Source organism: Sus scrofa, chromosome 2, assembly GCF_000003025.6.
Source record: "Sus scrofa isolate TJ Tabasco breed Duroc chromosome 2, Sscrofa11.1, whole genome shotgun sequence".
NCBI classification, from domain to species: domain Eukaryota; kingdom Metazoa; phylum Chordata; class Mammalia; order Artiodactyla; family Suidae; genus Sus; species Sus scrofa.
Window position 1 is genome coordinate 79,487,946 of NC_010444.4, and position 20,694 is coordinate 79,508,639.

At 44.0% G+C, this 20,694-nt stretch overlaps 1 protein-coding gene across 3 annotated transcripts in view; it reads right to left on the reverse strand.

The window, feature by feature from the left end:
* The window catches only part of LOC100620238 (zinc finger protein 454), a 58,225-nt gene continuing 41,335 nt past the window's right edge, over positions 3,805 to 20,694 (reverse strand). For all 3 annotated transcript variants that reach the window (XM_021084338.1, XM_013987539.2, XM_003480856.4), the window contains 3 exons: positions 20,471 to 20,597; positions 19,743 to 19,832; positions 3,805 to 7,278 (listed from right to left, as the gene is read on the reverse strand). In XM_021084338.1, the coding sequence (XP_020939997.1) occupies positions 5,945 to 7,278; positions 19,743 to 19,832; positions 20,471 to 20,597 (1,551 nt within the window). In that variant the 3' untranslated portion in view covers positions 3,805 to 5,944. The remainder of the gene's footprint in view (positions 7,279 to 19,742; positions 19,833 to 20,470; positions 20,598 to 20,694) is intronic.

The following is a 20,694-nucleotide window of genomic DNA, read 5'->3' on the forward strand; positions in this document are numbered from 1 at the left end:
GTCCCTGGCACAAGGTATGCCCTCAAATGTTAACTGTTAACCCAGTGACTCGGGACTTTGCTCTTTATATGACACAGCCTGAACACTATGACTACTGGGGTCAGGTAGGTTTCATTAGTCATTGTGGGGAGCTAGAACCAGTTGGCCATTAAATTAAAAGATTAAAAATACTCAGGAGGAGTTCCCGTCGTGGTGCAGTGGTTAACGAATCCGACTAGGAACCATGAGGTTGCGGGTTCGGTCCCTGCCCTTGCTCAGTGGGTTGACGATCCGGCGTTGCCGTGAACTGTGGTGTAGGTTGCAGACGCGGCTCGGATCCTGCGTTGCTGTGGCTCTGGCGTAGGCCGGTGGCTACAGCTCCGATTCAACCCCTAACCTGGGAACCTCCACATGCCACGGGAGCGGCCCAAGAAATAACAACAACAACAACAAAAAAAGACAAAAGACAAAAAAAAAAAAAAAAAAATACTCAGGAGCATGACGTCCGGCCATGTCTTAGTGACATGTGGTTAGCTAACCAGGGAGCTTGCACATCTTAGAACACTGAGTACTGCTCTCATTTATTTTCAGATAGACACACTGACAAATAAATCTCATGCCAGCGTTTTTTTTTTGTTTTGTTTTGTTTTGTTTTGTTTTGTTTTGTTTTTTTGAGGTTAGTGATATGTGGTGTCCAGGGAAGCACATAGAACAAGGAGGGACATGTCCATACGACCGGATCCCGTTATGGGCAGAGAACGGATCATTAGCGCAATGGAGACGTCCTTGAGTGATGGGAAACAATAGAGCCTTGTATTTTTTTTTCTTCACAAACTGGTATGAAAACTTTCAAAGGAAACATATGACCTCAATTCTGTTTAGCAAGAGTTGAGGTGGGCCAAGAAGCTGGGAACCTTCCCACTGCAGGACAGAGCAGGCTAAAGAGTATTTTAGTGCCAGAACTGTCCTGTTGGCTGATCCAGCAGCTTATGGGCAGGTAGAGAGCAGAGTACAAAGGGAACCAGGAAGGAAAGGAGAGGAACTAGGCAGCTGGAGGCTATGCATTCTCAAGTTAAATTCACGCCTAAAGGAATTAAATAAGGTTGTTTTCTCAACCAAAGGCACATGTGCAATTTAGGGCTATTTTGTTCGAAGATTCTGAGGCTGGAAGCCCTAGCCTGCTACAGGGCCAAGGTGCCTTTCTTTTTCTTCTTTTTAAGGCCGCTCCCATGTCACAGGGAAGTTCCCAGTCCAGGGGTAAAATCAGAGCTGCAGCCACCAGCCTACACCACAGCCACAGCAGCACAGGATCCAATCCACGTCTGCAACCTATACCACAGCTCGTGCAATGCCAAATCCTTAAACCACTGAGCAAGCCCAGGAATCGAACCTGTGTCTTCTGGTTGGGTTCATTACAGCTGAGCCACAATGGGAATTCTAAAGTACCATTTTTAAAGCAGTGGCTAAATATAAAGGAAGGTACCACCTTGGGAAGAAGCTGCTGTCTGAGCGAGGCAAATTAACATGGGTGGGGGAGAAGCTGGGTGAAAAATCAATCACCTGGAGATGACTTGACAAAAGAATTAGAGGAATTTGAAAGGGGAAACTTGAGCAATTATTTTTCCCTCAGGAGCTGGCATTTTCAGTGCCTGCTGATGGGAGTCTGAAGACACTGAAGAATATAATAAAGGCTACATGCTAATAATTCTCTACTCAACTCTTGCCCTGGGCAGAGTGGAACTGGCACTTCCAATGGGTTCACCCACTGGGCAATTCCAAAGTAACCCTGGGAGAGCACTGGTGTAGGAGGGGGCTCCTGGGTCTGCCTCTCAGGCTCCCATCTTTTTCTAGAGTCCAGACAAAAGGGATAGGGAGACTGGCTCAGCACTGCCTCTGCCACATGGACAGATTTGGTATCTTTTTTTTTAGGGCTGCATCCACAGCATATGGATGTTCCAAGCCTAGGGGTCTAATTGGAGCTGCAGCTGCTGGCCTACACCACAGCCACAGCAACGCCAGATAGAAGCAGTGTCTGCAACCTACACCACAGCTCATGGCAATGCAGGATCCTTAACCCACTGATTGAGGCCAGGGATCAAACCTGTGTCCTCATGGATGCTAGTCAGATTTGTTTCTGCTGGGCCATGACAGGAACTCCACAGATTTGTTATCTTGAGATGGCATAGTTGTGGGTGTGCCCGAATGTATTGGTTCACTAAGTGGGGGCAGGGAGTAGTGGGGGATGGGCTGGATGTGCTGAGGATGGCACATCACAAGCTCGTAAACTCTAACCCTGAAAAGTCCTAACAGAGGTTCTCAGCTTCTGTCACGGTGACTATGTGGCCAATTGCTACAACTAGAAGAGCAAGGTGCAGATTGAACTGTTCCTCTGAGGAGTCCCTGGGTGTCCTGGTGTTAGCTAAACCATTAACTAAAACTAACCACCTTAGCCAGGCAGGATAATAGCCGCTTGCATGAGTTGTCTCACAACAGGAGGCCCTGATAAGGACCCTGGTGCTGCCCTGAAGACTAACTAGGAGGATTGGGAGGGGCCAACAGGAAGGAGATGACCAACCTCCCAGGATCCTTAGAGTGGGAATCCAGGCACCACCAATAAGGACCCTGAGCCACAGCAAGTATGGGCTGAAGAACACAATTGGCGAGAGACAACCCGAAAACTAACCCCATTCGCATAAAACCTGAGACTGTGAGTCCCGTGGCAGCGCTGTTCTCCTGGGTTCCCTTATCCTGCTGCTCTCTGCCTGGATGCCCCTTCCTGATAAATTCTCCTGTTTTGTCAGCACGTGTGTCTACTCAGACAATTTTCCAAGTGTTAGATAAGAGCCCATTCTCAGGCCCTAGAAGGGGTCCCCCCTTCCTACAATGCTGGGATTGACCTGGCTGAGGGTGGTGTAGAGAAAAGTCCTTGTCCATAAATGTTCACCTCTTGTCTAACCCCACACAGATCAGCTGGCAGGAGAGAAGGCGGCTGAGGGACTCCCAGAGTTCTTAAAAATGTACCTTTGGGAGTTCCCATTGTGGCACGGCAGAAACAAATCTGACTAGGAACCATGAGGTTGTGGGTTCAAGCCCTGGCCTCGCTCAGTGAGTTAAGGATCTGGTGTTGCTGTGTTGTGGTGTTGGCCGGCAGCTGTAGCTCCGATTAGACCCCTAGCCTGGGAATATCCATATGCCACAGGTGCGGCCCAAAAAGCAAACACACACACAAAATGCACTTATGAAGGGTTGAGCCAAAGGTGATGCTGGGGCTGGACTGTCAGCCATACTACTTCAGATCAGAAAAGTACAAAATAGCACCCAGGCAAATGCTGACTCCCTTAGCTGAAAAGATCATACAATAAGGTATTAATCCCATGGCAGAAGAGAATAAATCCACCACTAACAGTCTGGTCAGATGAACAGAACTATCACAAAACTACCCAGGTTGACTCAGGTATCTCGTAAAGGCCTCCCCAAGCAGGGCTGAGTGACTAGGCAACTCAGAGGTCTAGTTACATGAAGAGCCAACCTGCTGGGAGATGGGCTCAGGGAAAGTGAACTTTAATCTGATGGAGGCAGGGCCTGCAGACTGCACTAATGTTGGTGGAGGGACAGTGGCTGGAACTGTCACTGGGATGAGTGGCATCAGGTTGTGACTGAAGGCCAACAGCAAGCAGTACCAAGAAGCAGCAGCTCTCATCAAAAACAAACAAAAGGAACAACAAACTCAGCTGAGAAATGTATTCCTTGTGAGGGATTCAAGGTAAGGAGGTACTAGGACCAGGTGGGCCATAGGGATATACCAAAGGCAGATCTCTGGAGCAGTGAGCAGTTTTTCAAGTTTATTGTGGAATCCGGGGTTGCCAGCCACATGAGGGTGCAGGCGAACATGTGTGGGCCCAGGGCACAGAGAGTCCCAGGTAACCTCTTGAAATGCTGTTCTTCAGGTTAATAGGGGAAAAAGGATGAGTTGCTGATCACCTAACAGGAGATGCCCACCCACACAGGTGGCCTTTATTAGATGGAATCTGAATATAGCAACCTGGGCCTTTAAAGCTGCTAGAAGCTTTCATGTCTATGTTCCACCTGAAATCCACTGACTCCACCATGTCATTGAATATCCTCTCCAGCAACTTGGTGCCGAGGAGCAGCATTCGTGGGGGCCACCAGGCTGCCCGACCTGATGGATGTTCATTGCTTTCCAGATGATAGCTGGCTTGCTCTTCCATCTTAACGCTGTGGTATGTTCCAGCATGCAGTAGTGTGACTCCCTGCTTTTTGTGGTGGGGAAGGGGAGGTGTCACCAGAGGCTGGGTGTGATAGCACACAGAAGTGATTTTTTTTTTTTTTTTTTGGCCACATCTGCAGCATGTGGAAGTTCCTGAGCCAGGGTCTGACCCTGAACTACAGCAGTGACCCAAGCCACAACAGTGACAATGCCAGATCTTTAACCCACTGAACCACATAGAAATTCCCTATATAGATGTGTTTTCATCTGTGATTTCTACCTACAGCACTGAAGGATTAAAAATGGTGAAGGAACACATCTGCAGGACTAGAGTATCACCCAGACTTCCAGGCATGGATACCATCCCCGTCAGAGAATATCACAGTGCTGTTGTAACTCCACAGAATTATTCAACACATTGATCACCACTGTCAGAATGTAAGTGGTGGTACACCCAGATGAAGGAAAGGAAATGGCCACTTCTAAATGCAAAAGCAGAAATTCAAAGATCTCTGTGTTTCCTGTGAACACACACCTATGCCTTCAGAAAAATGGACAAAAGCAGAGCAAGGACCAGTATGCAGCAGTTCAATATTCTGAGAGTAACAGAAGTGCTCTAATGCAATGGAATCAGAGACTGCCCAGCCAAGGCAAAAAGAGGGGTCCCAGTCTTTTGACAACTCCCTTAGGGCTCTAACCTCCCTTGTCAGTTTCACATCAGGAACTGATGGCGGAGGTGGAGGTGGCCCAGAACACCCCTGGGTGGTTGGGGTGTCATACCCAAAGGTGAGCCCTGACTGCTGTGGGCAGAGTGACTACAGTGCAGAACAACTGGGGTGGGGTGGTTCTGCCTCTCAGGCTCCCATCTTTTCCTAGAGTCCAGGCAAAAGGAGCAGACTAGGCCCCTATGTTAGGTATCACCCTGGGTCAGGGTCAAGCTGAAGCCCAGAGGAACTGGGTAACTCAGGAATTTTGATCAACCTCTGCCACCCAGACAGATGTCTCTTAAGTTCTGAAAGCTGGATTTGGTATAATATCCAGAATCATGGATTGTGTGTGAGGTTGGCTCACCACAGTCTTCAAGGGCAAATGCAGTGGCAACAGTGACACAATGTACCAGTTAAGAGTTGCTAAATCAAATGAGGGACATGACATCCAAATGAATTGTCCCAGGAGAATACAGGTAAAAAGCTAGGGGACACAGACCAGGGAGATCTGACGGAAACATGTTTAAAGCAGAAGGTAGGAAGCATAATTTAAGTAACTCCTGGGCCAATGCATGGGTGACTGCATTTTCTTTACACTGGGTGTCAGCAATGGCAGCGAGGAAAACAAAGGGTGCCATTAAAGGTAAGAGACCCTCTTATATGAGGCAATCAAGTACAGTAAAATGCTAAGGGACCATTTTCTTACTTTTCTATTCCTTTGCTTCTCAACCTTAATTTTTTATAGCTTTATAATTTCTCTTAATAGTCAATGAATTTCTGTGTTGTTGCTGAAGGTCCATTTTGGTTGATACGTGGTAATTCAGACTACTTGAACATGACTGCTATTCCAGTGAGGCAGTTCTGAACTATGAGGATTGTCCATTCTTAAGTTCTCAAAATCCAAACTCTTGTGAAACTTGACTCTCAGTACATAAAATGACTATCTTCATGTTAGCCTTCATGGTTATACTCAAGAATGGATTCTCTGACATTCAATACTTAATACACTCAGGCTCAAAGCTCTTCCATATCACTTTTCTCCAATATGATGTCTCTGATGCTGAATGAGATTTGCAGTCTGGTTGAAAGCTTTCCCACATTTATTACATTTATAGGGTTTCTCTCCTGTGTGAATCCTCTGATGTTGTGTTAGGTGTGTGCTTCGGATGAAGGCTTTCTCACAAATCTTACATTTGTATGGCTTTTCTCTAGTATGAATTCTCTTGTGTTGAGTGAGGGCTGAATGGTCACTGAAGGCTTTCTCACATATGTTACATGTATAAGGTTTCTCCCCAGTATGAATTCTCTGATGCTGAGCTAGGGCTGATTGATCCCGGAAGGCTTTCTCACACAAACCACATCTGTAAGGTTTCTCTCCGGTATGAATTTTCCGATGTCGAGCAAAGGATGAATTATCCCTGAAGGCTTTCCCACATTCACTACACTTATAAGGTTTCTCTCCAGTGTGAATCCTTTGATGTTCAGTAAGGGAAGAGTTCACCCTGAAGGCTTTTCCACATTCATTACATTCAAAAGGCTTCTCTCCAGTGTGAATTCTTTGATGCTGAAGAAAACTTGTACTCTGATTGAAGGCCTTCCCACATTCATTACATTTGTAGGGTTTCTCTCCACTGTGAATATTCTGGTGTTTGGTAAGATGTGCCCTGCACACAAAGGCTTTGTCACATATGTTACATTGAAATGGTTTCTCTCCAGTATGTATTCTGTGATGGTGGGCAAGGTGGATGTTTCGGATAAAAGCTTTTCCACATAACTTGCATTCAAAAGGTTTCTCTCCAGTATGAATTTTCTGGTGATAAGTAAGTGAGGAGCTCACTGAGAAGGCTTTGCCACATTCCTTACACTCATATGGCTTCTCACCCGTGTGAATTCTTTGGTGATGGATAAGGTGTGTGCTCTGGTGAAAGGCTTTCCCACATTCTCTACATTCATATCGTTTCTCTTTAATAAGAGTTTTCTGATTTGCATTAAGTTTTTCAGTATGAGTCTTCTGATGTTTATTGAGAGCTGAACTCTTAGTGAAGACCTTTCCACACTCACTACATACAAAGGCTTTCTTGCTAGATTGAGATCCCTGATTTTGAATAAAAGTTGAGCCCATGGTGCAATGCTTCCCAGATTCATCGTATTCCTGGCCACTAGTCCCAGATGAGGTTTTCTGGTGAGGGAGTACCACCTGCTGCAACTTTAGCTCCTGACCTTCATGTTGCCACTTCCACAGGCTATCAAATTTCCAGTGACTATCTCTAGTGAATCTTTCCATTATTGCCTGCTGACCCAATTCTCCTTCAGGAATACTTGCCTTTAGAGTAGATTTCTTACTCACAGGCATAGTCATCCAGTCTGAAAGACATCAAACATTAAAATGTCTGTTTTATCCTAGTAAAACATCTATTTGGGATAAGAACATGCCCTTGTTATAATCCTAACAAAGAGAGTGCAATTTTGATGATTTCTTTAAGTGAAGAAAAATGACAGGGGAGGAGAGGTGAACAGAGGATATAGCAGGAATGGGTTGATGGAATGTACAATGAAGCAGGAGAGCTTGGAGCTTGACTTCATGAATCACAGGCCTGAGTTGGGATCCTAAGTACAGTACTTATTACAGAGAAGACACCTGATTTTCTAGGCTTCAAAAAAAAAAAAAATCTATAAAGAACACACTATGCTGACAGACAAAAAAAAAAAAAAAAAAAAAAAAAAAAACCTTATCTATTTTGGTGATATGCTCTTTAAAATAACCTAGATGTGGCATTAAGGAACAATTGAGGGAGTTCCCATTGTGGCTCAGTGGTAACAAACCTGACTAGGATCATGAGGATACAGGTTCAATCCCTCCTTGCTCAGTGAGTTAAAGGATCTGGTGTTGCTGTGAGCTGTGGTGTAGGTTGCAGACAAGGCTTGAATCCTGCTGTGGCTGTGGAGGAGGCCAGCAGCTGTAGCTCTGATTAGGCCCCTAACCTGGTAACTTTCATATGCTTCAGGTGTGGAGAAAGAAAGGAAGGAAAGGAAGGAAAAAGGGAGGGAGGGATGGAGGAAGGAAGAAGGAAGGAAGGAAAGAAATAAAGGAAGAAACAATTGAAACCAGAGGTCAACATTTGCTAGAAAAAAAAGATCAGCTACAGAGTAACTACTAAAACCAACATTTGTATTTTATAGACTCATTTTAGCATTCAGATGGAAAATTAAATTAAGCTACTCTAGAGATTGTATGAAACACTGACATCTACTAATAACGTTAGAGTCTCCTGCCACTGATGAGGAAGCAACATTTTCAAACCTATATAAATAATGAGAGAAATGTACCACGAGGCTGTATATGAGAGCACAGAAAATTAGGAACGAAACAGTAAATCTGCCAGGATTTATCCATTACATCTTGGAGGCATGGGCCCTGAATTTGGAGAAAGGAATATACTAGTCATAGAAAGGGACTCTACCACTGGGATATGGGCCATGGACCCATGAAATGTCTGACAGAATGATTCCTCTCTCTACATTATATGAAAAATATAATAACTGAAATTAAGGACTCACAAATTCCACACTTACTCAACAACTGTCTCACTTGGTTTCATGCGTATACTGATATTAACAAGCAGAGTTCTAACTGCATATTAGCTTTCTGTACATATTTCTGAATATCTGCCTTCTGAGTTAAGTCTATTTAAGATTTTGTACTAAGAAATGCAATGACAAGGACTTAATACTAACACAGATGATGCAGAGATTCCTAGGAAAGCCTATCAAAAGAGCAAGCCCCCTTCAATGCTTTTTTCTCTTACTCACTCCTGAAAATCTACAAAGAGAAACAAAAAAAAAACAAAACAAAAAACCCACAAACAAACAAAAAAAGCCCCCCCCCCAAAACTTCTTTTACTTATCGGGAAACGAAAGTTAAACAGGTATACTAAAATACTTGTGATCTCAGAATAATGTATCCTTGCTCAAAACAAAGAAGTTAAACACCCGTTTTGCCAAATCTCAAAATCTTAAGAACTGACTTGTGCTTCTGGACTTGACAGAGTGACCTGTGACAAAACAATATTCTTGTTAAGTGTGGCTGAAAAATCTGGATTGGAAAAAAAAAAATCTGTCTAAAAGCATCAGATATCATTTGAAGCCAACATGACAGTCTAATATTTGGAAGAGAAGGGAAATACAGACAAGTGATCCTAACACTTAGTGGTTTATAGAATTTGCTGAATTCTTAAATTGCTCAGGGCAAGAGATTAAGATAAGCAGAAACTCAGAATTCTCTATAGTCTTATAGTACTATTGAGCCAAAAACTGGAGTTCATGACCTTCGGCAGCGGTGGGGGTGGGGGAGTGAGTGGTGGTCACAGTAAATGTGATGCTCTCAGCTGGAACTCCTGGAGGGGCTACAACCTAACAGCAAGGGCAAACAAGAGACAGACCAAGCTTCACAAAGACTGCAACTTGATCTCCTGTTTAACAAGTCCCTGGATTAGGGTGGTTTGCTTGCACTCTAGCTGTCTACCAGAGGAAAGGCAAATCCTCTCTGGAGGAATATGATGTCAGCCTGTTCACTCCTTCACACACAATGTCAAGGATTCAATCAAAAGTACCAGGAGTACTAGAATTTTTTTTTTTTTTTTTTTTTTTTTTTTTGCTTTTTAGGGCAGCACCTGTGGCATATGGAGGTTCCTAGGCTAGGGGTCCAATCGGAGCTACAGCTGCCAGCCTAGACCACACCCATAGCAACACTAGATTGAGAAGCATCTGCAACCTACACCAGAGCTCACGGCAGTGCTGGATCATTAACCCACTGAGTGAGGCCAGGGATCAAACCCACAACTTCATGGTTTCTAGTCAGATTTATTTCTGCTGTGCCACAACATGAACTCCAGAAATTTTTGAATCAAGAGAAACACAGAATTCAGATACCAAAGTTATCAGACATGGAGTTTAAAATAAAGTATGAATAATATATTCAATAAAACAGACAAGAACGAGCACTGTAGCAGAAGATTAGAAGCAAAGAATCAAATTTGTTACTATATTTTTCTAGGACTGAAAAATATTATAATAACTGAAATTAAGAGCTCAACAGAGGAGTTTCCATTGTGGCTCAACAGAAACGAATCTGACTAGCATCAGAAAAAAAAAAAAGAACTCAACAGATAGATTTAACAGTATATCGAATATAATGGAATAGTGAACTATAAAATATATAAACAGAATTGCAATTTATTGGATCTATATATGGGAAACAATGACAATAAATCTTCCATGTGGATCATAGATCTAAATATGAAAAACAAAAGAACAGAGCTGCTAGAGGAAAATACAGAAAGATCTTTAAGGCCTTAAATGTCTTAAGTAGGACACAAGTAGTTGGTAAACCCCAACTAACTGGACTATACTAAAAATTTAGAACTTCTGTTTATCAAATAACACCATTACTCAAAGTGTGAAACAAAAATTTACAATGCATATATATCATTGCATCCGATATGACACAGGATCAAATCCCAAATACACAACCCTATAAATTGGTAAGAAAAGATCAACTATATAGAAAATTGGGAAAAAGACTTATAGATTCTTTACAAAAGAGGACATGTGATGTATAAAAAGAAAAAGATGATCAATTCCATCACTCATAGGTTGAAATACAATGAGGCACTCCATATATCTTGAAGAATGGCAAAAAAAAATTTTTAATGACAATATGAAGTATATAAGAGTGTATGGAACACTCATATCCTGCTGGTTGGAGTAGAACCAGAAATAAGCACTTTAAAGAACCACTTGGCAGTGTCTACAAAAGCTTGCATACACATGAACAGTACTCCTAGCTGTACACTCAAGAGAAATGCATATGTACATTCTCTAAAAGATGTATAAGAATGTTCATAACAGTTCCAGTCCTATGATAAAAGCTCCAAGTAGAACTAAACCAAATGTCTAGCAATAGCAGAATGTACAGAGTGGCAGGTTTACATAGTGAAATATTAAACCTCAATGAGAATGAACCAACTATTGCTCCATATGACAACATGGATGAATCCCCAACACACTGTGGAAGGAAAGAAGCCAGACACAGGAAAGTAGACACGTATGATTCCACTTACACAAAGTTCTAAAAGAGGCAGGAGTTCCCCTCATGGCTCAGCGAATAGTTAATGAATCTGACTAGGATCTATGAGGTTGCAGGTTCGATCCCCAGCCTCGTTCAGTGGGTTAAGTATCCAGTGTTGTGGTATAGGTCGCAGACACAGCTCAGATCCTGCGTTGCTGTGGCTGTGGCATAGGCTGGTGGCTACAGTTCCGATTCAACCCCTAGCCTGGGAACCTCCATATGCCATGGGTGTAGCCCTAAAAAGACAAAAAGACAAAAAACAAACCAAAAAAGTTATTGGAAATTAAAAATAATGGCAGAATTTGAAAACTCACCAGAATTCCCACTATAAACAATTAGAGGAGTTCCTGCTGTGGCACAGTGGATTAGGGATCCTACTGCAGTGGCCTGGGTCACTGCAGAGATGCAGGTTCAATCTCTGGCCCAGTGTAATGGGTTAAAGGATCCAGCATTGCCACAGCTGTAGCAAAGATCACAGCTATGGCTCAGATTCAATCTCTGACCCAGTAAATTCCATATGCTGTGGGTGCAGCCCCACCCCCAAAAAAAAAGAAAACCAGAAAACAAAGGAAAGAAACAACTATTTTAGGCAATGGACAAAGGACAAGGAAAAACAGTGATCCTTGGGAGAATCAAAACAGACTTAGGAGACCACAGGATGTCCCCGTTTAGTCCCTGGAGGCAGTTTTCAGTTCATACCACAGGAGCAAGAGTCTCAGAAGATTAAAGTGCCTAGGGAGGCCAAGGCAGCTAAAATCTGTGGCCTGCTAAAAAGAAAGCTGTAGAAACTGAATTTTCAGTTTGTTGTTTATTTGGTTGTTTTTTTTTTGACCATCCCCTTGGCATGTCCAAGTTCCTGGGCCAGGAATCAAACATGCAGTAAGGCAGAGATAGAAGCCACTACAGTGACAATGCTGGATCTTTGACCTGTTGCACCACAAGGGAACTCCCTGAATTTTCAGTTTAAAACATTCCCACAAGTAAAATTCCTGACCCTGAAGACTTCACTGGGTCTGCCAAATACTTAATGAAGAAATAACACCAATTCTACACAAATTTTCTGAGGAAATAGTAGAGAAGGGAAAATGTCTAAATTCATTTTATGAGGCTAATGTTACTCTGACATCAAAATCAAAATTATGGAGTTCCCGTCGTGGCGCAGTGGTTAACGAATCCGATTAGGAACCATGAGGTTGCGGGTTCGATCCCTGGCCTTGCTCAGTGGGTTAAGGATCCAGCGTTGCCATGAGCTGTGGTGTAAGTCGCAGATGCAGCTCGGATCCCGGGTTGCTGTGGCTCTGGTATAGGCCGGCGGCTACAGCTCTGATTCGACCCCTAGCCTGGGAACCTCCATGTGCCGTGGGAGCGGCCCTAGAAATGGCAAAAAGACAAAAAATAAATTAAAAAAAAAATCAAAATTATTACAAGGAAAGGAGTTCCCGTTGTGGCTTAGTGGGTTAAGAATCCGACTAGTATACATGAGGATGCAGGTTTGATCCCTGGCCTTGCTCAGTGGGCCAAGGATCCAGGGTTGCCCCAGCTTCAGTGAGGTCGCAGATGTGGCTCAGATCTGGCATTGCTGTGGCTGTGGCGTAGGCCAGCAGCTGCAGCTCTGATTTGACCCCTAGACTGGGAACTTCCATATGCCCTAAAACAAAAGAAATATATACTATAAGGAAAGAAAATTATAGACTAATACATCCCTCATGAATATCAATGTGAAAATTTTAAACAAAATGTTAGCAAATTATATCCAGGCTTTTTTTTTTTTTGTACACCCAAGGCATATGGAAGTTACCAGGCTGGAGACTGAATACAAGCCATAGCTCTGACCTATGCTGCTGTGGCAATGCCAAATCCTTAACCCACTGCAGTGGGCTGGGGATCAAATATACACCTTTGAAGTGACCTGTGCTACTGTAGTCGGGTTCTCAATCCACTGTGCCACAGTGGGAACTCCTAACCAACAATATTTTAAAAAGAAAAATCAAAACTAGATTGTGTTTATCCCAGGAATGTAAATTTGATTTATCTATTTACTTATTTATTTCATCTTTTTAGGGCCCAAACCGTAGCATATGGAGGTTCCCAGACTAGAAGTCGAATTAGAGCTATAGCCTATACCACAGCCACAGCAACATGGGATCTGAGCCACATCTGCAACCTACACCACAGCTCACAGCAACACCAGATCCTTAACCCACTGAGTGAGGCCAGGGATCGAACCCATGTCTTCATGGATACTAGTCAGATTTGTTAATCGCTGAGCCACAATGGGAACTCCTGATTTAATATTTTCAAATCAATACATATAATTTATCACATTAACCACTGCATCAACATAAGGGTTCAGAAAAGCATTTGAGGAGTTCCCGTCGTGGCGCAGTGGTTAACGAATCCGACTAGGAACCATGAGGTTGCGGGTTCGGTCCCTGCCTCTGCTCAGTGGGTTAACGATCCGGCGTTGCCGTGAGCTGTGGTGTAGGTTGCAGACTCGGCTCGGATCGCGTGTTGCTGCTGTGGCTCTGGCGTAGGCCGGCGGCTACAGCTCCGATTCGACCCCTAGCCTGGGAACCTCCATATGCCGCAGAAGTGGCCCAAAGAAATAGCAAAAGAAAAAAAAAAAAGAAAAAAAGAAAAGCATGTGACAAAACTTCATTATCCACTTATGATAAAACGCTCATCAAACTAGGAACTTCCTCAACCTGAAAAAAGGCATCTACAAAAAAATACAAAAAAATCTACCCCTGACATCATTCTCAGTGGTAAATGCCTGAATGCTCTCTCCCCAAGACAGGAAACAAGGTGGGACGGCCCCTCCCAGGCCACCTCCTCTGTACTGTGCCAGACACCAGACCAGCTCAGGAAGAAACACTTGGACCTCGCCTACCCTGCTGTGGGAATACAAAGTGGAATGGGCACTTTGAAACGGTTTCACAGTTTAAACACACATTTAGCATAAAACCCTACTTCTAGGTCTCTGGGGAAAACATTTGACCACAAACAGCATATGAACTAAAAATGCAACCACACAAAAACCTGCACCCAGCTTTATCAGAACCTGGAAACAACCCAAATGTTCACTAATGATGAATGGATATACAAACAGTGCCACGTCTACAGCGTAAGACAGTACTCAGCCACAGCACGGAAGCACTGACTCATGAAACAGCAAGGATGAATCTGAGAGATGTGTGCTGAGTGAAAGAAGTCACACCTCAAACATTGCATACTTCCATTCATATGAAATCCTGGAGAGGCAAACTCACAGTGACAGAAGCAGATCAGTGATTGCCAGGGGCTGCAGGTGGGAGAGGAGAGGAACTGAAAATATTAAGAGGGAAGTTTGGGTTAGAGAGGACAAAAATGTTGTATTTCTTGATTTGGTGACAAATCTTTCAAAACTCATTAAATATTACATGTAAAATTGCTCCATTTTATTGCATGTAAGTTATAGTTTAATGAAGCTGATTGGAAATGTTTTGTTTTGCTTTTTTTGTCTTTTTTCTCAGGGCTGCACCCGAGGCATATGGAGGTCCCAGGCTAAGGGTCAAATCAGAGCTATGCCAGAGCCACAGCAACGCCAGATCCAAGCCAAGTCTGCAACCTACATCACAGCTCACAGCAACGCTGGGTCCTCAACCCACTGAGCAAAGCCAGGGATCAAACCTGCGTCCTCATGGATACTAGTCAGATTCATTTCCACTGAGCCACAATGAGAACTCCAAAAATATTTTTGAAAAACTCAATAGATAAATTGGAAGACAAAATGGAAGAAACCTGACAAAAAGTAGAACAAAAAATCCATAAAGATGGAAATTTTAATAAAAAGCTAAAATTAGAAGACCAGTCCAGGTGGTATCAAGAGAAAATAGAGAAAAAAAGTGGAAATCAAACAATACTAGAAGAAAATGTCCTAGACCCACAAGGCAGGAATTTAGAAGGAAAGGCTCACGGTGTTCAATGGATACAAGTATAGGACCACACCACGTCACATCACTGAGAACTTTGGAACACTGGAGTAAATGAGATCCCGCAAGCTTTCAGAGAGGAAAAACAGGTCACAAATGATGAAGAATGAGTCTGGGTTTCTCAACAGTAGACTGAGGTCCAGAAAACAATGGAGCAATGTCTCCAGAACTGAGAAGGAAAAAGACTCTCAGTGCCGAATAGTATCTAATCAAACTATCCAGAAAGTGTCAGGGCAGAAAAAAGACATTTACAGGAATCCCTGCTATGGTGCACTGGGTTAAGAATCTGACTGCAGGAGTTCCCGTCGTGGCGCAGTGGTTAACGAATCCGACTAGGAACCATGAGGTTGCAGGTTCGGTCCCTGCCCTTGCTCAGTGGGTTGACGATCCGGCGTTACCGTGAGCTGTGGTGTAGGTTGCAGACGCGGCTCGGATCCTGTGTTGCTGTGGCTCTGGCGCAGGCCGGTGGCTACAGCTCCAATTAGACCCCTAGCCTGGGAACCTCCACATGCTGCGGAAGCGGCCCAAAGAAATAGCAAAAAGACAAAAAAAAAAAAAAAAAAAAAAAAAAAAAGAATCTGACTGCAGCAGCTCAGGTCGCTGTGGAGGTTCGGGTTTGATCTCCAGCCTAGCACAGTATTGCTAAAGGATCCAGTGTTGCCGCAGCTGCAGATCAGATTCAGTCAGTGGCCTGGGGACTTCCATGTGCCACAGGTGCAGCCATAAAATAAGAAAGAAAAAAGAAAAAGACGTTTATAGATATGCTAGGTTACCAAAAATGTTTTCCCGTGCATCCTTTCTTCAGAAGGTACTGGAATATTTATGTACCACCTAAAGAAGAGAGTAAACCAAGAAAGAGGACGACATGGGACATGTGGCCCAGGAAAGATGGGATTCACTGGAGAACGACCACTGAGCTCCACCATTCCAGACCTGAGCAGGTCAGGTGGTTTCAGAAGAGTCTTTTCTAGGAAAATGAAATTGTCAGAATGACTGCCAAATCTAAGTCTTGAGAAGGAGTTCCCGTCGTGGCACAGCGGAAATGAATCCGACTAGGAACCATGAGGTTTCGGGTTCAATCCCTGGCCTCACTCAGTGGGTTAAGGATCCAGCGTTGCCATGAGCTGTGGTGTAGGTCGCAGATGAGTCTTGGATCTGGCATTGCTGTGGCTGTGGCACAGGCAGGCAACTGCAGCTCCAATTCAATGCCTAGCCTGGGAATTTCCATGTGCCACAGATGCAGCCCTAAAAAGAAAAAAAAAAAAAGAAGAAGAAGAAGACCAGAATAAACTCCAAAAAAGCCAAAGCAAAGATATAATGAAGGGTGAAAATTAATGAAATAAAGATAAAATAGAAAAGATCAGTGAAGACAAGCATCTATTTATTAAAAAGTCTATTAGGGAAGTTCCCTTGTGGTACAGTGGGTTAAAGATCCCGAGTTACCATAGCTGTGGCGCAGGTTGCAGCTGTGGCACAGGTTGCAGCTGTGGCACTGGTTTGATCCCTGGCCTGGGAACTTCCATGTGCTGCTGGCACAGCCAAAAAAAAACAAGTCTATTAAAAAGGCAAACCTCGGATAAGACTCTTACTGGAAAAAAAAGACAAAAGTAAATATTCTTAGAAAAAAATTTATGCTTTCATTCAACGAGTACACGCTGGGCCTGGTGAGCTCGGGATACAAGAGCAAACATGACCTTGCCTCACAGATCAAAGGGTAGAAAGGATGACATTTAAACAGGACACAGAAAGCACTAAGATAAAGATCATTAAGACAAAGACTAATTGAGAACTGCTAGTAAAGAAGAAGATTAGAGACTGACACACATATTAACTGATAAAGTATTAGATTCCTGACATACACGTGAATAAGACAAAGATAAACTCTAACAGAAAAGTGGGCAAGGAATGTGAATATGGAACACAGACGAAAAGATATTCAACTTCAGTAAACAGGGAAGTGCCGGTTCAAACACGAGATACCATTTCTCAGGAACTTTCGGCAAGAACATAGTTACAGGAATTTCCATCAACTATGAGTATAATTTGGATCAACTAATGTAATCAGCAATCTGGGAATACCCAGCCTAGTTGAAGAAGCATATACTCTTTTTTGTTGTGGTTGGGTACACCTGTGTCAGGCAGAAGTTGCCGGGCCAGACACTGAAGCCATCCCACAGCAGTGACGACACCACATACTTAATCTGCTGAGCCTATCAGGGGACTCTCAAGAAGTGTATGCTCTTTTTTGGCTGCTCCCAAGGCATATGGAAATTCCTGGGCCAGGGATCACATCCCTGACCTATGCCACAGCTATGACCTATGCCACAGCTTTGGCAATGCCGGATCCTTAACCCACTGCACCACAGCAGGAACTCCAAGCATACACATGTTTAAGTATTTCACACATATGAATGCACCCAAATAACCTCCCAAACAAGGCTCATGTGTATAAAGAAGTATGTACAAGAACATTCAGGTCGGTGTTATTCAAAAGGCAGCAAAAAGTCTAGAAACAACCTACAGGTCTAGCAGAAGAAAACAGACAAAATAAGGTATAGCCATGGCAGGAATAACACAGTGCAGTTAAAAATGATCTAGAGCCACACGTCTCAACAGGGATTTTTAAAACGTGCTGTGGGAATTTCCTGGCGACTCAGTGGGTTAAGGATCTGAGGGTGTCACTGCTGTGGCACAGGTTCAACCCCCCACCTAGGAACTTCCACATGCTGCAAGTGTGGCCAGAAACAAAAAAATGAAATAAAAAATGCAAGCTGTGGAAAGGTATCGATCGTACAACACATACACATCAGGCTTTAAAGGATGCAAAGCTAAATAACACTGTTCAGAGCTGTGGATACATGTGGTCAGGCCGTGAAGAGCAGCACAGAGATCTCTGGTCTGAAGGGAGGAGGATTCGATGAGGAGGGACATATCCAACTTCACATGAGCAGCGTGTTGCGTTTCTTAAGCTAAACAGTGGGGTAAGGGGGTGTTTGCTTATTTTTCAGACTGTTCAAAAATATTAAATATTCTGTTCTGTATACAGAAGGTTACAGGATCAAAATACATTTGTTTTAAAGTAAAAAAAAGAAAAGGAAATGATAATGCAAGTGTAGAAATAAAATTAGGGCATGAGAAAAATAAGCCAGTGTCACGAAACATGTTTCTACAATATTTTCTTGGCCTCTGCTGAAAACTCCACCTTGTCCTGCTTTACTTTATCCCATCTTCCAGCTTGAAAAACTGGAAGTGCTGGTCAATGACTTAAGCTTAAAAACAAAGACCTAAAGGCATAGCTATTCATAGGGTCAGCTGAATGAGGACATAATGCATTGGTCTAGGCACACGGACCTGTGCAGATTGGCAGGCCGTTTGCACAAGCTTGATATGTCCTCTAAGGAGAAAGAGGAACCTCATGGCCAAGTGGTTTATGAGTGGTCGTTATCAGAATATGCATTAGCAAAGAGAGCAGAGGTGCAAATCTAGACACGCTGGGTTGCGGCAAATAGGCATGCCATTTGCGGACGCAGAGTGGGGATTCTCTGGAATGCTATGCATAGACAGCTACCTCAAATGCTAATGATTGTTATGTGCCTAAAGGTCAGTGGCTTTTAAAATAATAAAAGAACTTATAGTAAACAAACCCTATACCCTTCTACCAGCTAAGTGGCTTTTAAAATAATAAAAGAACTTATAAAATAGTAAACAAACCCTATCCACCCATAGCCCCTCCTCACTTGATGTCATCCTAAAGAGCACAATAAAAGCTGTGTGGTTTCTTGAGACGGTGCTCTTGGTCCCTGAGACCTTGAGTCCCCTGGTTCCCAACCTTAACTTAAGATAAATGTCTCTGTGTCTTGTTTCATGTTAACTTTTTCCCTTAAGTTTCACAGCACCCGTTCTTCAGCCCCATCCTGCTGAGCTAGTCTCGGCAAGCCAGCTCTCAACAGAAATTCTCAAAGACTTTTTTTTTTTTTTTTTTTGGTCTTTTTAGGGCTTCACCTGAGACATATGAAAGTTTCCAGGCTAGGAGTCAGAATCAGAGCTGCAGCTGCCAGCCTTTAACCCACTGAGTGAGGCCAGGGATCAAACCCGCATCCTCACGGATACTAGTTGGGTTCATAACCCACTGAGCCACAAATGGGAAGTCCTGGGGTGTAAGGTTTAAATGGTGCAGCTAGCAAACCCACCACTACCACAAGAAATCACCCAGCATGCTTGGGATCTCAGGCCCTCCTCCAGTGAGGCACAGCCAGGTGTGAAGGGAACAACCTGGATGGAGCATGTCAGGGAGCTGCTCAGATTCCATTTGAGGTCTTTTCCAAACCAGAGGCCAAACAGGGAGAGAAAAATATGGAGAGGAGGGCCCAGGGAGGAACAAACTGCCACGAGAAAGGAGCTCCAGGAGTTCCCACTGTGGCACAGTAGGTTAAGACTACAGCATTGTCTCTGTGGTGGCGTGAGTTTAATCCCTGGCTTGGCGCAGTGGGTTAAGGATCTAGTGTTGACACAGCTGCAGCTCAGATTTGATCCCTCAACAGGGAACTTTCACATGCGGCCGGTGCAGCCAAAAAAAAAAAAAAAGGGAGAGCCATGTGCTCACAGGGACAAACACGGCAACAAGATATTGAGGTGAACAAGAAGGGAAAAGATGCTCATTTCTCTGTCCACACACAGGCTTGGTCCACATGCTGAGTTCCTCCTGCTGCTCCCACATGTAGGATTCTTACCAAGACAGAAGCCTCCCAAGGAGTCCTCCAGCATCCATTCTTCCCCTTTTCCCAGCTGGGAAAACATATCCGGTTTGGGTCCTAAGAGTCCTATTTTCAAAGGGGGAGAAAAACGACAACATATGTTCATACCAGAGATAAAATCATTGCAAGGATGAGATCTGGGAGTTCCCGCTGTGGCTCAGTGGTAAAGAGCCCAACTAATATCCCTGGCCTTGCTCAGTGGGTTAAGGATCCACTTGACATGGGCTGTGGTGTAGGTCGCAGATGCGGCTTGGATCCTGAGTTGCTGTGGCTATGGCTGGCAGCTGCAGCTCCAATTTGACCCCTAGCCTAGAAACTTCCATGTGCCTCAAATGTGGTCCTAAAAACCAAAAAAAAAAAAAAAAAAAAAAAAAAAAGATGAGATCTGGTCCTTGGAATTTCCTGGAAAAGGTGACTTAATGGGGCCCAGGGTGGAGATGACCTCCCAGGAGAAAGAGATGGCTCGGGCCTGACACGGACAATCTAGTTCCAGGTCCTTCTCCCTGAAGAGAGGGAGGATTCATTCGAGGCCTCATCACCTTTGAGACATATCTGTGCTTAGACTCCAAAGAGCCCCGTGTCCAGGACACAAGACAGGCAATGAGATCCTCAGATCGGCTCACTCCCAACCCAAACTTCTGTCTGGCACCCGTTTAAGAGAGATCCCCCAGTGGGAGGAGGAGACTTTGGTGGCTCTGACTTACCCAGGGACACCAGGTGACTGTAGTTCTCCAGCATCACATCCCTGTACAGGGCCCTCTGAGCTGGGCTCAGCTGTGCCCACTCATCCTGGGTGAAAAGCACGGCCACATCCTTGAAGGTCACCGATTCCTGTAAGGACAAACCCGTCCCCATTGACTGGCGGCCACTCCTTTCCGCGTGACTCTCTGGGAAGCGCTAGGAATGGCAGCCCCCAGGAGCTGGCTGA